This window comes from Eutrema salsugineum, unplaced genomic scaffold (assembly GCF_000478725.1).
Source record: "Eutrema salsugineum unplaced genomic scaffold, Eutsalg1_0 scaffold_2, whole genome shotgun sequence".
NCBI lineage: Eukaryota > Viridiplantae > Streptophyta > Magnoliopsida > Brassicales > Brassicaceae > Eutrema > Eutrema salsugineum.
The window spans coordinates 11415848-11434221 of NW_006256829.1; the positions used below are offsets into that span (position 1 = coordinate 11415848).

An 18374-nucleotide genomic window follows, 5' to 3' on the forward strand; every position below is an offset into this window, starting at 1 on the left:
CAGAACATTTAACTAGCTCATAGCAATTAAAATAAATTTTACCTAATAAAAGATATTCGACATAATCTAAATTAGAGTTCAAACACCTGCGTAAAGATGAGAGATATGAGTTACTTAATAACAAACATGATATATTAGCATATTCATCCAGTCTATTTGCATAAACAAACTATTTCCTCAATAATAACCCATTCAAGCAACTAACTTACAGCTTTCAGTTTAATTTGTGCTTTCAAGTTTCAGTTCCTATTGGTAAAAAAAATGTTTCAGTTCCACAATTCCAAAAGTTTGAGTAATAGAATGGATGTTGCGTGAGATGGCGCGTGGGTTTGTGAGAGAAGACGTTAAGAGTGTCGCAGGCGGAGAAAGCATAGTCCCCCGATTCGTGCGGTTCGCTTTCCTCACGATAGGTGACGCACCGACTCACTGCTCACGGCACGTGCGCACGTGACCCCCCTCCCTTTTGATCTCCTTCTCCTTTTTTTTTTTTGTTCTTATGAACTAACCCGATTAAATTAGTACGTTTTGCTATTAAATTATCTTCTTCTTTATCTCTAGACAGATCTCAGTGATTAGGTAGTCTATTTATTAAATCCGATAGCTTTATCTCTAAATTGTCTACACGAATATTCTCCGTTGATTTTAAAAGAGTTGGACTGTGTGTAGCTTTACTTATCATTAGTTATAAACTTATAATATTAGTATTTACTTATGTTAGTATGTACATAGTCAAATGGTCATTATTGCACAGACCTTTTACTTTCGTGTAATTTAATATGCATATATTAATACCATTTCGTTTCGTAACTACTTTATTGAGTTTTTCAATAAATTACAAGGTAAACATTACATTACTATAATTTTGTAGGTGATACCGTTTGACAAATTATTTTGATTGAATTAGGATTAAGCATACACTTTAGCTAGCCTACATAAAAATCTAAAGAGAATAGGAGAGGAGCTAGAGCAATAAATAACTTCTTAGAGATTCTAATTGGTTTGTTCACAATCGCTAAATGCAATATTGCAAGGGGAATCTTAGCATTTGACATTTGTACTTGGTGAATATGTGATTTTTGTTGTTCTTCTCATCTAAACACGCAAAATTACTTTTAAACAATCGATTCCTAAATTTCTTATCTATTAACCAAATGGTACAAAATACTGAAATAGTATATACGTACATCTATAAAAGCAACAACATTAACTAACATGCGTTAATAGTGATCATAACAATAAATTAGTAGTTTCTTACACAAGTAATGAAGAATAACTCTGCTAAGCTTTTGAGATATAAAGTTTTCTTTCTTTCTTTATTTAAGTAGGAATCTACGAGGCTAATATGATTTGTAAAAAGTAAGTGTCGCGTTAGTGTAATCGACAAAACGTACTGATCGATCATTGTTATAATAAACATATCTATTGATTCTTTTTTTTTTTGTTGATAAAGAAGCTATAACTATATTAAACGATTACATGAAAACGATAAGAAAATTTAGTTTTAAAAAAAACGTTGATTAAATAAGCTACAAATTCCCTCCCCTCGAAGGGGAGCAAACCTCCCATGGACGCACAACAAATCTTCAAATGATTTTATCCAATTGAAACATCTCTTTTACAACATATATAGGATAACGATCATCATTTGATGAGGAGTTTTATGATGTGCAAAAGCTATATGAGAGCTTTATATTAAATTCGGACCAACATTAATTTTTAGGCGATACGTCGATGAAACTACGAAAGCACAATGGGATAAAAGAACATATACATATAGTTATGAAAATGTCATCTCAAATAGTTTCCGACATTCAAGTTAAAACTGAAACCATTTGTTCGGTCAAAAAACTAGTGGGATTGAAGAATATATATAAGAAGTTTTGAGTTAGATTCTAAGACAATATGCAGTCTAGTCTGCTAGTTGACTGAAATATAGATAAAACTAAGTGTTTTTGTTTGAAATGTTTAAATCATTGAAAATTACAAAAATTACATAGTATTGAAATATAGAAATAAATCCTGTAAAACTTGGAAAAAATAAAATCCATCGCAAACAGAGCAAAAAATTAAAAGGAAAATCAAGTAGTGGTTCTTAGATGAAGCCAACGATTCCATACTTGCTGATGCTTTGATAGTGGAGTCTGGTGAATCGATCACGGATCGTCTTGTAAATTTAGATTTTTTTTTTGTTCTTTTAAATTTAAGCTTCCGCAGTGAAACCATTGTGAGATGGAGATGAAATGGTCCACCTTCATTTTCATCAATACGATAAAACATAATAAAGAATTGTCCTTGGGTCGTAATTTATGTGGAGGAAGAAGGGTGAAATAATAATTTTTAAAGAGATGGTAGTGAGTGATGAGAGGGGAAAACAAAAACAGAACCACTTTTGTCATCCCTCAACACCTACATTTGTCTTGCTAGCCAGAAAGAAGATAATACTTGTCCCCACCGTCTCAAAATTTTCTATCTTTCTACTTTCTATTTTTTTTCACTGACAAATATGCAATTTTGACAAATTTCATTCATGTCTTAAAATAAAAACATAAGGAAATATTTAAACGTTTCAAAGCAAGTCCAAACCAATCTAGAGTTTGTTAAAAAGAATGTTGACGTCTTTGATTGATTAGGAGTCTATGATATGTAACTAGTAGATGTATTATTTTAGATTCAAATCCACATAATAGAATATGTTATTAGTGATAAATTATAATTGAATTGTTCTTGGTAAATAATTGAATCGTAGAGAAACTACATGAATCCTAATTTTAAGTTTGAATCACTGGACCACCATAAATTTATTACAATAAAAAATTGTTGAAAATTTAAAATACTCATAGTTATAGACACAATTTCACAGAGATTTTAATTGTCATAAAAATCAAAACTGAAAAACGTGTTAAAAATCAAAATTTTAAACTAAAATTTTAATAAATGTAGTTGGACCAAATATTTATTAGAGTGAATTGGCGAAATATACCTAAAATTAGTCAAAATTTGCGATATAGAAAAAACAGTAATCTAAGGGACAATTGGCATTTCAAAATCGTGGCAAATTACACAAAAACCCCTGCCCATGCGTTTCTTTGATTGTAGCGAGCTATTTTAATTTTTTTAAAACATAAATTAAGAGATAATATCAGCCGATGTAGCTTCCTGTAGATGTTGTAGGTCTGCTCGTAGGTGTCTGTCCACCACAGAATATTACCACTCAACGCAACATTTAATGCATAATCTAGAAGATTTGGAGGATGTATATGGCATAACTATGTATACATATATGTGCATGTTATTAAAGTTTTTTACACTCTATATAAAGAGGTATCGCTCACTCGACTGACAAACGTGAATTATCTTACCGAGTGAATCTCTGTACGAAGATATGCAGCTACAGCGAGTTCCAGCTCTTGTCGATTTTTTGTTCCTATGTCGTTGCAACGACTACACAAACGAAGACTAACATCAAGCAATTGATTGGAGAAGAGTTAACGACTATGTTTTGGAGGATGGCATGCTCGGAAAGCATATATCTTGTTCCAGATTACTAGGCACCTACTGTAGCAAAGGATATCATGGCTCAATTTGCACTCATGTCTCCAGTGATCAGACGTCCACCTCGACGCCCATGTAAACAGCGAATGTTTTCTCGTGGTGAATTCAGGGTATGAAATTTGTTATCATGGAACTCGCATTGTTAGATGTTAACTTATTATTGTTCATGTAAACCAGTATGCAGGTTATGTAGTGAATATTTTTCATGTCTACAGAAGTGTGTAGTTGTTAAAATCTTTGGAAATTGTCTAAGTATCGATGTTGTAGACAAATTTACTGTTATTGGTTATACGGTCATGGCTGGAGTAACTGCTGCCCCGAGCGTTGCCAAGATGACCCTTAGCTCCAGTCATGCACAAGGGTTTCACGAAGAAGAGAAGGTAGAAGTATCATTGTTGTTAAGTTATATAATCTTTTATAACATCCACCATTCCCGATATTACGCTAACCAATACTTTAGAGCGTTTTACTGACTTCTACCATTGTAATTTGATTCATTACACATCTACTAATTTTGTTAAAAATTACAGATCAGTTATAAACTCAATTATGGAACTCGCATTGTTAGATGTTAACTTATTATTGTTCATGTAAACCAGTATGCAGGTTATGTAGTGAATATTTTTCATGTCTACAGAAGCGTGTAGTTGTTAAAATCTTTGGAAATTGTCTAAGTATCGATGTTGTAGACAAATTTACTGTTATTGGTTATACTGTCATGGCTGGAGTAACTGCTGCCCCGAGCATTGCCAAGATGACCCTTAGCTCCAATCATGCACGAGGGTTTCACGAAGAAGAGAAGGTAGAAGTATCATTGTTGTTAAGTTATATAATTTTTTATAACATCCACCATTTCCGATATTACGCAAACCAATACTTTAGAGCGTTTTACTGACTTCTAACGTTGTAATTAGATTCATTACACATCTACTAATTTTTATAACATCCATCATTTCCGATATTACGCTAACTAATTTTGTTGGTATCGAAGAACTCAATTTTGGTGTAGTTCATCGAGTACATTTGCGGACTGCACTTGTGCCGAAGGTGGAACATTAAGGCATCAATCACCTGCAATGAGATAGAAGAGATATCATAAGAAACTGAACAAATTTGGTAACAATACACAAATAATTAAGAATGACTTACCTTAGGATCCAGCACCCGTATCCGCTCACCAATGAAAACCTCTTGGGTGGTACGAGATGAACCCTCGTTTATTTCCATAGGACGTCTAAGAAATTTAGGACGATAAACGCAGAATACAGAATTAGACAATATTACCAAATGAACTTAGTAACAATTACCTGTACCGATCCAAATGAATTATTTCCAACTAACAACAAGAATACAGAATTAGACAATACTATCAATCGTCCAGCAGCTTGGCTTTCAATCCCTTAACACGCAATAGAAATCTCTATAAACGATAGATGAAGTCTTCAGTCTTTTGCTTTTACGAGGACCCTATTCTTTGTGTCCGGCTTCTCTGTCGTTAAGGTAGTCGGGTTCTTCGACGTGGTGCGTTTCTTCCTGAGTCAAACCTAGTGAGAAAGAATGTGATACAGACAAAAGCAGCCATGGCAAAAAAATGATAGATTCATTACAACGGTACAAGTCAGTTAAAACGCTCTAAAGTATTGGTTAGCGTAATATCAGAAATGGTGGATGTTAAAAAAAAATATATAACTTAAATGATACTTATACCTTCTCTTCTTCGTCAAGCTCTCGTCCAGAGATGGTACAACCGTCATCATTGAACAGCATAGAAAAATCATTCGACCACAATTTTCTTCAGAGAGAACTCCAACTCGTGCTTTTTGTTAACACGGAGAAGTCTTGCTAGCATGTAGAAACCAAAATTACCGGAAAAAGATGGTATCTCCAGTTGTGAATCTTGCATTCTCCTCACTTCGTCGTCGTCAAGTGCACTAAGGATGGCATAAAACGTTTTAGATTTCTAGTAAAAATTAACCCTCTCCCCTACTGGCTCTGAACCCGTGGCGAAAATCCTCTCAGAGAGACGAAAATTAGATATTTGAGAAACCCTGTTAACGTAAAATAAAAGGAATCAGAGGATAAACTAGAGCGGAGAAAACAAAGTTGCAGAAATAGAAGCTTACCAAACAAAGAAATTCACCAAAATTCTTTGGATATGAAGATTTTGTGAATGTGTGATTCAAAATTTGAAATGAAAAGAAGAAACCGCCTTTGAATTTAGTAATTTATGAATTTCCGAGATTTATCTAAATTTATATAATCTGATACACGATCTTCAATATAAAAAACTTATAATTTTTTACCTGCCCGGAATGTGTGGGCAAGGGTAAGATAGTATTATAAAATTATGTACAGTTCTCGTTCTCGAATAATGTTTTGGATATATCTACAAATTAGGAATAGTAACAGGTATATCTCATACATTTACTTTATTTATTATGTATGCAAATCGATAAGTGGAGATGACATTATGAGCATCGTGATAACCTTAAAAGAAATAATATTTACGGATATTCCAATAAAGAATTGATTTTCTTATTATATATAATTCCCCTAAACGGCTAAACCCTAACTTGTCGCCGGGATTTCGATTAACATAATTCTGTTCACTAAAAGACTCGAAGCAAAAGCAACAGTAGTGAGAGAAAATAAGAGAGAGATGAGACTCTGTGGTTGACAAACTCTTTTGCTCTCACAAAGAAAGATAACATATTTTCTTTTCTTTTCAGTGGGTAGTTTTAAAATATTTACAAAAAAAGAGACTCTGTCTGAAGAAAGCTAAAGAGTTAAAGACCTTAAAGAGTTGTCATGATTCTTAGCAAAAGAAACTGTATTTTTGGAGATTTCTGAAGGGTTATGCAGTGAGAGAGAGAGAGAGAGTAGAGAGAGAGTAGAGACATGGTGGGCTCAGGAAGTGTAGGAGGAGATAGAAGCAAAGATGCTGTAGGAATGATGGCACTTCACGAGGCACTTAGAAGCGTCTGTCTTAACTCCGACTGGATTTACTCTGTTTTTTGGACCATTCGTCCCCGACCGTACACACAATTCTCTCTCTCTTTTCTCTGTTCATCTAATCTTTCTCTCTCTATCTCTGTTTCTTTATCTTTTTGTTTCCTCTTTCTGATTTCAGGAGGGTCCGTGGTGGTAGTGGCTGCAAGATTGGTGACGAAAGTGGCAGCTTGTGAGTTCTCTTTCTATCTTTCCTCTGAAGAGAGACAGAAACAGAGCTGCTCTGTTTCAACTTAAGATCTCTTTATGAGACAATTTGTTAATTTCCTTCTGTGTTTTTAAATTTTATAGGATGTTGATGTGGGAAGATGGGTTTTGCGGAGGAAGAAGTGAAGATCTTTGTCTGGAACCAGACATTGAAGGTGAAGATCTTGTCAGAAAAGCTTTCAGCAAGATGTCCATTCAGTTATATAATTATGGAGAAGGGTGGGTACTGGGTAGGTGGTTATATAAGTAATTATGGAGAAAGATAATTAGACTATATAAACACACCCTAATCACTTAATAATTAGCAAAGCTTTCACTAAGATATATGTTTTACACACAAGTTTTATCTTATCTTCTGAGTCTTTTAACTATGGTATGTGCAGATTGATGGGTAAAGTTGCATCTGACAAATGTCACAAGTGGGTATTCAAAGAACCATCTGAATCTGAACCCAATCTTGCTAATTACTGGCAGAGTTCTTTTGATGCTGTACGTTTTCTCAATCTTCCACAGATCTTTAAATTCTTTGTTTGGTTAGATGAGGAATTTATGATCTTGATGGTTACCTTACACTTCAAGCTTTGGTTGTTCACAAAATTTATTGCAGCTTCCTCCAGAATGGACCGACCAATTCGAATCAGGCATCCAGGTCAATAGTCAAACATCTTTTTTTTTACTTGTTTTGATAAATTTTCCAACTTTGATTACTGTTCTTGATCTTACCTTAACACTGTTAAAATATTTTACCAGACAATTGCTGTGATTCAAGCTGGTCATGGTCTGTTACAGCTAGGTTCTTGCAAGATTGTGAGTTTTCTCATCTTACAGGTTTCATATCGATTTGGCTATATGGTGTGATCAATCTTTTGTTTTATTCCTCACAGATTCCAGAGGATCTTCATTTTGTGCTGAGGATGAGGCAAACGTTTGAATCAATCGGTTATCGATCCGGTTTTTACCTCTCCCAGCTCTTTGCTTCAAACCGAACAGCAACAACTCCATCTTCTTCCTCGGTTCCAAACCAGCAACCTCAGTCTCAGGCTTTTAACTGGGGATCACACTCTCCATTCTTACCTTCTCCTACTTTTCAAAACCAACTACCTGCATCTACAAGATTCGGTTTCCTTCAAGAAACCAATGCTCCTCCTCCTCCTCCTCCTCCTCCTCAGATGCTTCCTCCAATGGAAGAACACGAAGATGACATCAAATGGCCCAACGGTTTATCTCTGTTCAATGCCTTGACTGGCCGTGCAGACGAAGCTAGTAGACTTCTTTTTAATCACGAGCAGAACCCGATGAATCTCGAAAACCAGAACGAGTTCTTGAGCCTTGAAAGTAATCATCATCCTAACAAGTTTAGAAGAAGCTATACATTGCCAGCAAGAATGGATTCTTCTTCATCATCAACTTCTCTCGATCAGCAACCACTAGAGTTCAGGAACAACTCCGGAAGCAACGCAGGAATGTTCCCTGACGTTATGGAGACGTTCTTGAGGTGATTGACAAGTTCAAGATTCAGGTTTAAAGAGAGATGAATCTTCTCAAAAGATTAACGAAAAGCTTTCAATGCTAGTTTTTTTTTAGTTTAATCTGTTCTTGTTACTTTGTTTCTTTCTTTAAATCTCCTCCTCCTTGTTGTTGTTGTTGTAACATATTGTTCTGATTGTTTCTGCTTTTATGTCACTATAACTAAATTTCTATTTCAAAATATATCCCAAAACAAAAAATTTATATTCACAAAGGCCCTTCGGCGAGTGTTTCTTCTTTCTTAATTAACATGGTCACGCCCCTGCATGTATACCCCAAGTTTATATATCTAACCAAAAGTAAAACCAGTGATCTACACTCTCCATTTCATTCCAAAAACTAAGGTAATTAAGAAGGGATTTCATTGTTGTTGAACAGACTCAACTGGAAAATCTTCAAGCCAAGCAACGACATCTTCAATCAACGGTCTCCTTCTAGGCTCATGATCAATGCATTTGCAAGCAATCTCCAACATCTCCAAAACCGCTTTCTCATTCAGATTGTCGTGTATCGTTGCATCAATAAGCTCAGCTTCACGCTTCTCTGCCTTCATCTGAAACACCCTAGACACCAAATCTCTGCAACTTTTCCCTTTACAGACTTCCACAGGTCTACGACCAGTAACAAGCTCCAAAAGCACAACGCCAAAACTGTAAACATCTCCTCTACAAGTCGCAATCAAAGACTGGCTATACTCTGGAGGAATATAACCCAATGTCCCCACCAAATCAGTCGTCACATGAGTATCATACGGCCTAAGCAACCTGGCTAACCCGAAATCCGCAAGATGAGCTTCAAACTTCTCGTCCAAGAGAATGTTACTCGATTTCACGTCTCTGTGGATAACATTTGGTTCACAGACTTTATGCAAGTAAGCAAGCCCACGAGCTGCTCCTTGAGCTATCTTCAGTCTCACATCCCATTTGAGAGTCATATTCCCATCTACACGCTCGTGCAGCCAATAATCCAAGCTACCATTCTCCATAAACGAATAAATAAGCAGCCTATCGTTACCATGCTTGCAGTAGCCTTGAAGAGAGACGAGATTCTTGTGTTCTGCTCTCGACAATGCTTCAACTTCTGCTTGGAACTCTCTTTCCATCTGCCCACAGTCACCGGAAAGCCTCTTCACCGCTGCTTTGGAGCCATCAGGTAGATTCGCCTTGTACACAAGACCAAACCCGCCACATCCTATGATGTTGGCCTGGCTGAAACTGTTCGTAGACTTGAGCAAATCCGCTACACTCAGGTCTTTGCATCCACAGCTATGGAAAAGCACGATCTTTGATGTCCCCGGAGCTTTAGGAACGTCGCTGATCATCTCCTCGTCGATGTCATTGACTCGATCATCAGCATCTTTTCTTGAGAGTCTTAGTAGGATAACAGAGAGAAGCAGAGTAATCCCCACGGCGAGACTTATTGTAAGTACAACAATGCTGGTTCTCCCAAACTTTCCTCCATTGTTGTGACTACGCGGAGAGCCTTTCGGTGTCAACATGTTACTCATCAGAACATCGCAAGGAGAATCAATCGCACGACAGAGTCCCAAGTTTCCTTCGAAGCTCGAGTGAGGGAAGCTGTAGAACTGACCTCCTGATGGAATGGCGCCAACGAGACGGTTATACGCGACGCTGAATCTTGACAAGAAAGTGAGACTCTGAAAGGACAGAGGAATCGAGCCGTAGAGATGGTTGTAAGACAAATCAAGAAGCTCCAAATTGTCAAGCCCTGAAATGGACTCAGGTATCATCCCGGTGAAGTTGTTCCTGCTCAAATCCAGCATGTGAAGCTCCTTCAAACGTCCTATCTCCGGCAAGATCGTACCGTTGAGTCTGTTATTGTTTAGATAGATAGATGGCGGGAATCTTGAAACTTGGTTATAGGGAAGACCACTCGAGCTCTTGTTCCGCTTTACGTACAGAGGGATTCCAGAAGAGTCGGTCATCTGAGAGTCGGTGCAGTTTAGATGGATTAAGCTCTTGAGTTCGGTTATGGCTACAGGGATTTCTCCGGTTAAAGTATTGTTCGAGAAGTCTATGTAGAACAGACTCTCCATCTGACCAATCCAACGAGGGATAGTTCCGTAGAAGTGATTCCAAGAGAGATCAAGAACTTCTAGCTTCTTGCAGCTCAATAACCAGCTCGGAATCCGACCTTTAAGACCGCAGTTTCCGAGAGCTAAAATCCTGAGGTTTTCGAAACCGGTGACGTTTCTTGGTGTTTCCTCGTGCATGAAGTTCTTTGAGAGGATGAGAGTGGAGAGGTTGCTGCAGTGTTGAAGCACATTCATTGTCTCAGACAAATCCACAAAGCTGTTGTTAGATAAAGACAGGAACAAGAGAGACGTCAGATTCTTGAAGGTGTTGGGGATTCTGCCGCTGAACTCGTTTTTCGCCAAACTCAAGATCTTCATCTTGGTGCAATGGCCAAGTGAATCAGGAAGAAGACCAGAGAAATGATTACTAGCAAGATCAAGGACGCAGAGTTCTGGCAATCCAGTGAAGTTAAGATTGACAGAACCGGATAACGAGTTGTTCCTAAGATCAAGCACCCGCAGTTTCGAGCATTGAGATAAGCTTGAAGGAAAGCTCCCTAAAAACTTGTTGGAGCTTACGTCTAGGTGTTCCAGTTGAGTGAGGTTACCAAAAACATCTGGTATTACACCGGAAAACCGGTTCTCGGACACCAACAGAGACTTGAGAGCATTGAGATTACTCAACTTCTCACTTAACTGTCCGGATAAGTAGTTTCCAGAGACTGAGAGTTTCTCCAAGCCCCGGATCGAGTAAAGAGAATCCGGAAGTTGGCCCACCAAACGATTCATCGATAAATCAAGAACCTGAATCTCATCAGATGAATTGCAGAGCTCAGGATGAATCTCACCTTGGAACAAGTTGTTGCTTACGTTAAGCATCAAGAGACCAGGAAACACTCCAACATCTGATACATTCCCGGTCAGCAAATTGCTCGAAATGTTCAGCGACTGAATCAGCTTCAAACCGGAAACCGCTTCCGAAACTGACCCTGATAACAAATTATGGCTCAAATCAAGAACTTGAAGCTGCTGCAACTTGGAGATATCTGCAGGCAATTCGCCTTTGAGCTGATTACGAGAGAGATCAAGTACTCGCAGCTCACTCAACTCGCCTAAAGAACCTGAAATCACACCTTCCAAACCCTTTCCAGACAGAACCAGCTTCGTAACTCGACGAGAAACATAACCACTCCCCTCGCAAAACACACCATCCCATTCGCAGCAAATCGAGCCGTTTAACCAAGTTTCAGTAACAGACCTGTTCTTCAACGCTCCTGCGAATTCCCTGAGCGCAGATAAGTCGCTGGGATGACATGCCAGCATAGGTTGGCTCAGAGATGAACCAACATAGAAGACCACCAATAAGAGAGTGATCACCATGACTAACAAACAGAGACGAGCTCTTCTCTAGCCAGCTCAAAATCACGGCATAAGATTATGCCATCACCCAGATTTTCTGTTTTTCAGTCTCAGATAAAGACTCAAACTTTCATAAGTGGAGCTTATGAAGAAGAGAAAATCACTCAGCACATGCTCATGTCCCAAAAGAATCAAGCTTTCACAACTTGAAGTTGAAGCAACATTGTGGAAGCAAATTGAGATCAGCAAACACGTATCTTCCTGAAAATCGAATCCCAAGAAACAGTATGAAAATCAAGCAGAAACTAACAGACAAGACTCAAACTAGAAAAGCTAGATTGTAAATAAAGTATAAACTAAATTGCTCACATCCCAAAAATCACCTCGAAAGGGATCCCAAACTAGTCAAGACTTGTAACTTAAGCAAGCAAAAAAAAAGAAGCTCAAAACAAAAGTAGTCTAGAGAGTAAAGTAATACCGTTAAAGCAGCTTGAACAATTTTGCCAGTAAAAACCCTAAATTGCAAAGCTTTCCCAGATAAAGATAAGAGCTTTCGAATTCACAGCCGCCAATGACACATTGAATGATCCGCAAAAGTCTATTTTCCTCTCAGGGAAATGATAATTCCGAAGATTTTTGTTCTTCAAGGGTTTATAATGTCTATTCTGCAAGTGCAGGTCATTTTCGAGGCGAGACAGAAACAATCTAAAAAGCGAGAAACAGAGTAGTAGTTGGGATTTAAAATTGTGAATGTTTTTAATTTCGAAATTGAAAGGAGGAAAAACAGTGGTGAAGACAATATAAGATTGAAAAAAACGGAAAAGGAAAGTTCTTTCGTTTTCTCAAGAACAGTGATAGTTTTCGCTATTATTAACTCTTTTTTCGTGAGAGGTCTCGTCTCGTCTCAAAAAGTCTTGTGTGCACCTCCTTCACTTTCTTATTCATTTATTTATGAGTTAGATTACAAATTAATAAATTATAGTCTTTCAACTAAAATTAATACTATTTAATTTCTGGACAAAATCCTGCACAACTATTTATTGCAGCTCACAAGTGTGTATATTCTAGAAATGATAAACCTCGCAGTTTGACCGTAATTATTTTATTTAAATTGTTCAGAGAAAATTTATTTTTATTGTACAAACCTTTGAGTAAAAACATATTTGGTTTAGTGATTTAACTTGTTTTTTTTTCTAACTAAAGTGATTTAACTTAAAAAGCATATGCAGACAAAGCCGTTGTCCTTTGTTATAAATCTATGTTTTCTGCACAATTAAATTAGTGTGGGTAACAACTAAATTATTAGTTGAAACAAAGTCAACAAAAGTTTGTGGTTAGGTCAAAACTTTGTTCCCAGGCTTTTCGTTTTCTTTGATAATTTGTCGCATTAACGAAAGTAATGGACACTGGACAAAGTAGTCTTGTCTTTCTCAATTTCTCTTTTGCATACTGATACTGTTGATGTATATTTTGGATAATATTATGAATTAGAAGTCAAGCTTTACGGAACAAATCATGGGGAATTCGACTTGTGAAAATTAAATTATCGAAAAAGGTTAAAAATCATTGAGATATATCGTATAGTATTTTCTTAAATACTTTTCATCAGTTTTTTTAAAAAGATATTCCGACATTCAAGTTAGTAAACAAACAAATGAAAATGAAAATCTCTTTAACTGTGAGCTTGAAACAATAAAGAGATTTTCAAGCTAATAAAACATATATTTTTTTGGTATTAGTATATTTGTGACAACTGACAAGCTAATATGTGACTTAACTAATAAAACAAAGATTCCATAATAATCAATGATCTAATCATGCTGTTAGTATTCACATATAATTGATAATGTAAAGAAAAAAAAAATACAGAAAACAACTTTTGTCAAATAAGCAGAAACAAATAGTGTATATATGTAAGAGTAATTGGTCAATTGTTAAAAGGCCGTAATGTTCAATCAGATCACACTCACATGGTTATTTATATAAAAAAAAAGAATGAATAAGACTTTGAACCATAGAAATCAGAAATTTGATTTTTCAGTAATCGGAGCTCTCGTGAAAGTTGTGAGTTGTGACGCATCATTAATGGCTATTTGCGATGCACGTGGCTGGTGGAGAGTGACGTTCCTTAGAACCGTGTGGGTTCGGTTTGGACTTTCAGGCCGGACGTCACGGGGTCGATGCCGTGAAGGAGGTGGAACCGTTGAGAATTCTGGTAAAAGCCAGGCGCACGGGTCCCACGTGACTTATACATTTTTTCATTAATGATACTATGTTTTGTATTTTTTTTTTTCTTTCCCATATGGATAAAATCCTAATTTTGGTACAACCACACACAATGATAATAGTAAGAATAAAATGTGAATAATATGGATGAAATTGAGGAGAGACTCTTGATTTTACTCATATTATGAAGTTGTTTTTTCTGTCTTTTTTATAATTAGGGATGGTTTAAACTTTTACTATTTTGACTAATATTTATAGAGAAATTCATCCACTAGATTTTCAAATAAATATTGACATAAGACATATTCAGACTTAGCTTAATGAGAGTAGTTTTATAATTACATGATTTAAGAAAATCAATATATGACCTAAATCAACATTAATTACAGCTCTTTGTAAAACCATTAACCCACTACCATTTAGTTTATTATATCAAGTTAACTATAGAATTGTTTCATATAAAATACTTTTTATGCTAAAAAGTTTCGTATAAAATATGAACTTAGTCCAGATAATAATGGTACTAACGACAAAACGCAACTCTTTGTTATAAAATATGAAGTGAGTATTGTGAGTATAGTATAGTGATACAATCGAATTTTTTTCGTTAAGGGTTTATTTTGATATAGTATTTAGATATGGTTAAGTAATGTTTGGGAGCATCGAAAATGGAGTGATGTCTTTTGATAATGTATTGTATAGTCAACTGCTCACACACCGCAAATCACGTGAAGTCATCGAATCGTACACCTATCAGCCTCCTACTTTGTTTGTTTTTCAAGTCTTCTCTACGATCGAACCTCGAATCTATCGCACTTCAATCACTATTTTTACTCTCTTCAATTAGTTTAAATTATTATAGCTTCTTTGTCATCCTCTTCACACTATCGGTGCAATTAACTAGTATACCTATTTCACATATCTAAGAATATATTTGGCTACGATAGTGAATGGTAACAGCGTTTTAACTAATAAACATATACCTATCTCACATATCTAAAAATATAATTTGGCTACGACAGTGATAAAAATGTAAGGAGTAGTAATACGAGAACTAACACAGAACACAACACAAGGATTTTTCTCTTCAAAAATACTTTACTAGTAAATTTGTTTGTAACTTACAAGTATACAGAACCCAATTTAGAGCAACCTCAAGACACGCCTTGATTTGCTACACTAGTTTCACTTGTTCTTGAATCGATACGTGATTCAAGAACCTCTCACCCAAATCCCTTAGCACACTAGCTCACAAAATCTTTCACAGATTTTCGCTCACATTTTGCTAAGTATTCTCTCAGTTGTGTTAAAACCCTATCTAGCTCTAACACGCCTATTTATACTCAATAGGACTTGCGGCTGATCATCGCCTAGATTCTCCTTCGGATTACACCAAATCTTCATGAGAATCTTCACCTTCCTTATCTTCTCCTAAGATAGAGGAAACTCGATATTGTCTTCATAGATCCTCCAAGATACTCCAAGCTTCCTATCCACGTCAGCTTCACGTCTCTTGAAGTATCCAGCACGTCCTGCAGCTCCAGCTCAGCTTCCAGCTCACCTCCACGTGTGTAGATTGCTATGCAAGTCTTCCCGTGTCAGTTCCAGAGCTAGTCGGACTGCTACACGCGCTGCTCCAGCCTTGTTTGCATCTTCAATCTCCCCCTTTTTAGCATATGTGCTCCACAAGTACCTGTTCAGGAAATCGAAACCAAACAAGCAACAACCAACACACCACAAGCCACACAATTCTGGGAATGATTCCAAAAGATTCCGATTAACCAAAAGAAACTCCAAGAAACCAATGGAGTGTCAAGTCTTAACATAAACGAGTTCAAGGAGTTAAGAAATAAAACATAATGTCTTAAATAAAACTCTCCTTACTCCCCCAGAATTAAAACCCCAAACATAAAACCCCAAAAACTCCCCCATAGTTCATGCATCCACCGATTTCAATCTTCTCCCCCTGCTTGTGAGCACAGATGTTAAAAACAATCGATGAGCAAACATAACTCGAAGGTTTAGATAGGATCTAAGCAGGTTTACCTGTGACTGCAGTGCGCAGCATGGTCGTTACTACCCCGAGTTGCTCAAGAACTGTTGCCACATCTTCAAGAGCTGTCCTGATTCCCTCTGCATCAGCTGGTGCTTCAGGCACTCGAATCACTCCCAGAGTCACGTTGTTGACTCCTCCAGTTGGCGTGTTCGACTGGGCAGCAGTTGATGGACGCGGACTCGAGGTTGAGGGATGCGATGTCGAGGCAACTCCAGTCCTCTTTCTTGCCTCTTTCTTTCGTTTCTCCTTGGCCTTTTCCTCGGTGACAGCAGCAGCAGCTTCCTTTTTGAGAAATGTTTCCCCACTTCGTGGATCCTTCTTGTATTTGGTCGGAAAGATCCACATTTCACCTTCTTCGAGCTGCAGGATGAGCTGCCTCTTGATGACCTTGCTGATGAGACAGGGAAACATCAACCACCGTCTATCCCCCTTGATGACCTTGCTCAGATCAAGCATCTGCTGGAAAATCATTCGCCCAATGTCAACGTTGATCCCGTGCGCCAGCTTATACACCAACCTCGCCCGTTCCTCAGAAATGTGGTGCTTATTCGTCGAAGGAACCCAATTGTAGGATGCGATGACCATCAGTGCAGCTATCCGTGGAGGAAAATCTCTTGAGGTTAACTCAGCCCATGTAGACTGATGCCCTTGTGACAGGTATCTTGATACCTCAGAGATTGGCACAAGATCTGCCTCAGCCTCCTTTTTCCTCTCAGCTTCAGTAAGAGGCTCGCGGCGTAAGGTCTCATTGATGATCCCTGGAGAAATTCTGACTTTGGCTTCCCTGATTCTCACCACAAACACCTGAGATGGATCACTCGGTGACTCTGGAGGTAGCCCTGCATAGAACTCACGCACCACCTTGCTCATGTATGGCTCGAGTTCTGTCACCGTCCACCGCATTCCGCTCACACGAAGTACCTAAAGGTACTTCCATTCATCCTCTTCGTCCACATCTACAACTCGTTCACTCCAGATATGACGATCCTTGAACACTTGGAATCGTTCATCAGACGCCACCCTCTTTTTGCTCCTGAGGTTGGACTTCTTCTTTTTCTGCTTGACATGACTCGATTCAGGTTCTGGGCAGGGAGCGGCAGGGGTTGATTCAGCTCCTGGTCTTGAGGTTTCAGCGGATGTGGTTCTCTTCTTTTCTTTTCGAGCTCGCTTGGCAGCTGGGACAGTCACCATCGCCAAACTCCTCTTCCTTTTGACCTCGTCGATTTGCTCCTGAACCGACATCTCCTCTGGCCGCTCGTCTGTCTTAGATGGCTGACCTATCTCTTCTTCATTCTCAGGCACCACCTTATCATTGTCATCAGACTCAGCCTCTATTCGGGTCTCCGATGTGGCTTCCTTATCCTCCCTCAGTTGATCGGCACCTTGTGTTTCAGTTTCTGCTCGATGGCTTTCTTTGTTTTCTGCCTCGGGCTCATTCACACCCTCGTGTTCCTCTTCTTGTGCCATCGATTCAACCTGAGCTTCCACGGGAAGAGGAAATTCTTCTCCAAGATCCTCCGGCGATTTGGCTGCTGAGTCTCCGCCTTCTTCTGCAGTGGCGAAGGATTCGCTCTCGCTGCCGGTCCCCTTTCCTGTTCCGAACTTCTCTTCGCTCTGAATCACCGGTGGATTCTGTTCTTCACCACTCGATCCATCGATTAGGTGAGGAGACGAAGCATCACCTGTTGCATGTGCCATCTTTGACTTTGATTTCTTTCCGATGAGCCCTCTTCGTGTTGCAGACACCATTTTATTTGCGGATCTAGACTGAGATGCTTTGAATTGAGTCACACAAGTTCTCTGCACCTAGGGTTTTTGAACAGTTTGATGTAGCGTCTCTTCCTCTTCCTCTCCCGCAAATATAGCAACATCGCTTTGATTTCCCTCTCCTTATTTGATTTCCCTTTTTCCTCATGGGCTGCTGTTGGGCCTGTCTACATGATCATCATTTGTCCACGGGCCACTTCCTGTTTAATCATGACAAGTCTTTTTCTAGCACAAGAACATTCATTAGTACATCACAAGGAACACGACAGTCATTGACACATTTAAACCGAAGAATTTTGTGATGGCTAACAGAAAATAGTAATCGTTTACCTCATCACACCTCAACTAGCTTTTGAAAACAGTTTTCTTTTGCTTATTCACCCAGATTCACAGATGACACAAAAGCTGATTCAGCACATGACTCGAATCATCACTCCGCTTCTTCTTGATTCTTTGTGCCTTGACAGATTTGATACTGAGACTAGCTTTCACACTACCTTGTCTTTATCATGCTCTTCACCAGTTTTCAACCTTTATTCAGCAAGAGAGAACCTTAGGTACTTGTCACAGTGTATTTTTTATTGGGTACACTGTGACTTGGCAGCTTCCTTTCTTTTTCTGCCTTGTGTTTTTCCT

At 38.1% G+C, this 18374-nt stretch overlaps 3 protein-coding genes across 5 annotated transcripts; 1 reads left to right on the top strand and 2 right to left on the bottom strand.

The window, feature by feature from the left end:
• The first annotated feature begins 6136 nt into the window (after positions 1 to 6136).
• Positions 6137 to 8398, top strand: LOC18016980 (protein RICE SALT SENSITIVE 3). Of its 3 annotated transcripts, none has more exons than XM_006401585.2 (7): positions 6137 to 6587; positions 6683 to 6733; positions 6853 to 6987; positions 7152 to 7257; positions 7376 to 7417; positions 7519 to 7575; positions 7653 to 8398. In XM_006401585.2, exons 1-7 carry the CDS (start codon positions 6451 to 6453, stop codon positions 8265 to 8267), a joined length of 1143 nt encoding a protein of 380 aa, XP_006401648.1. In that variant the 5' UTR covers positions 6137 to 6450; the 3' UTR covers positions 8268 to 8398. The 3 variants fall into 3 exon arrangements, with proteins under 3 accessions (XP_006401648.1, XP_024011681.1, XP_024011680.1); XM_024155913.1 differs by having other exon boundaries at positions 6457 to 6587; positions 6853 to 6923; XM_024155912.1 differs by having other exon boundaries at positions 6528 to 6587; positions 6853 to 6998.
• A 169-nt stretch (positions 8399 to 8567) lies between these two features.
• On the bottom strand, positions 8568 to 12440 carry LOC18016981 (phytosulfokine receptor 2). The gene is made up of 2 exons (XM_006401586.2): positions 12168 to 12440; positions 8568 to 11950 (listed from the first exon to the last, which is right to left on the bottom strand). The coding sequence occupies exon 2, from the start codon at positions 11708 to 11710 to the stop codon at positions 8657 to 8659; it is 3054 nt and encodes a 1017-aa protein (XP_006401649.1). The 5' UTR covers positions 11711 to 11950; positions 12168 to 12440; the 3' UTR covers positions 8568 to 8656.
• A 4452-nt stretch (positions 12441 to 16892) lies between these two features.
• Positions 16893 to 17720, bottom strand: LOC112086491. Its single transcript, XM_024155444.1, has one exon. The coding sequence runs from the start codon at positions 17718 to 17720 to the stop codon at positions 16893 to 16895; it is 828 nt and encodes a 275-aa protein (XP_024011212.1).
• Between the last annotated feature and the right edge of the window lie 654 nt (positions 17721 to 18374).

Excerpts from the sequence above, each read along its gene's own strand:
- LOC18016980 (XM_006401585.2), top strand. The coding sequence starts at position 6,451 with ATGGTGGGCTCAGGAAGTGTAGGAGGAGATAGAAGCAAAGATGCTGTA. Across the intron at positions 6,988-7,151 it reads TTATATAATTATGGAGAAGG|ATTGATGGGTAAAGTTGCAT; the intron begins GTGGGTACTGGG and ends TGGTATGTGCAG. Across the intron at positions 7,418-7,518 it reads AATTCGAATCAGGCATCCAG|ACAATTGCTGTGATTCAAGC; the intron begins GTCAATAGTCAA and ends ATATTTTACCAG.
- LOC112086491 (XM_024155444.1), bottom strand. The coding sequence starts at position 17,720 with ATGGTGTCTGCAACACGAAGAGGGCTCATCGGAAAGAAATCAAAGTCA.
- LOC18016981 (XM_006401586.2), bottom strand. The coding sequence starts at position 11,710 with ATGGTGATCACTCTCTTATTGGTGGTCTTCTATGTTGGTTCATCTCTG.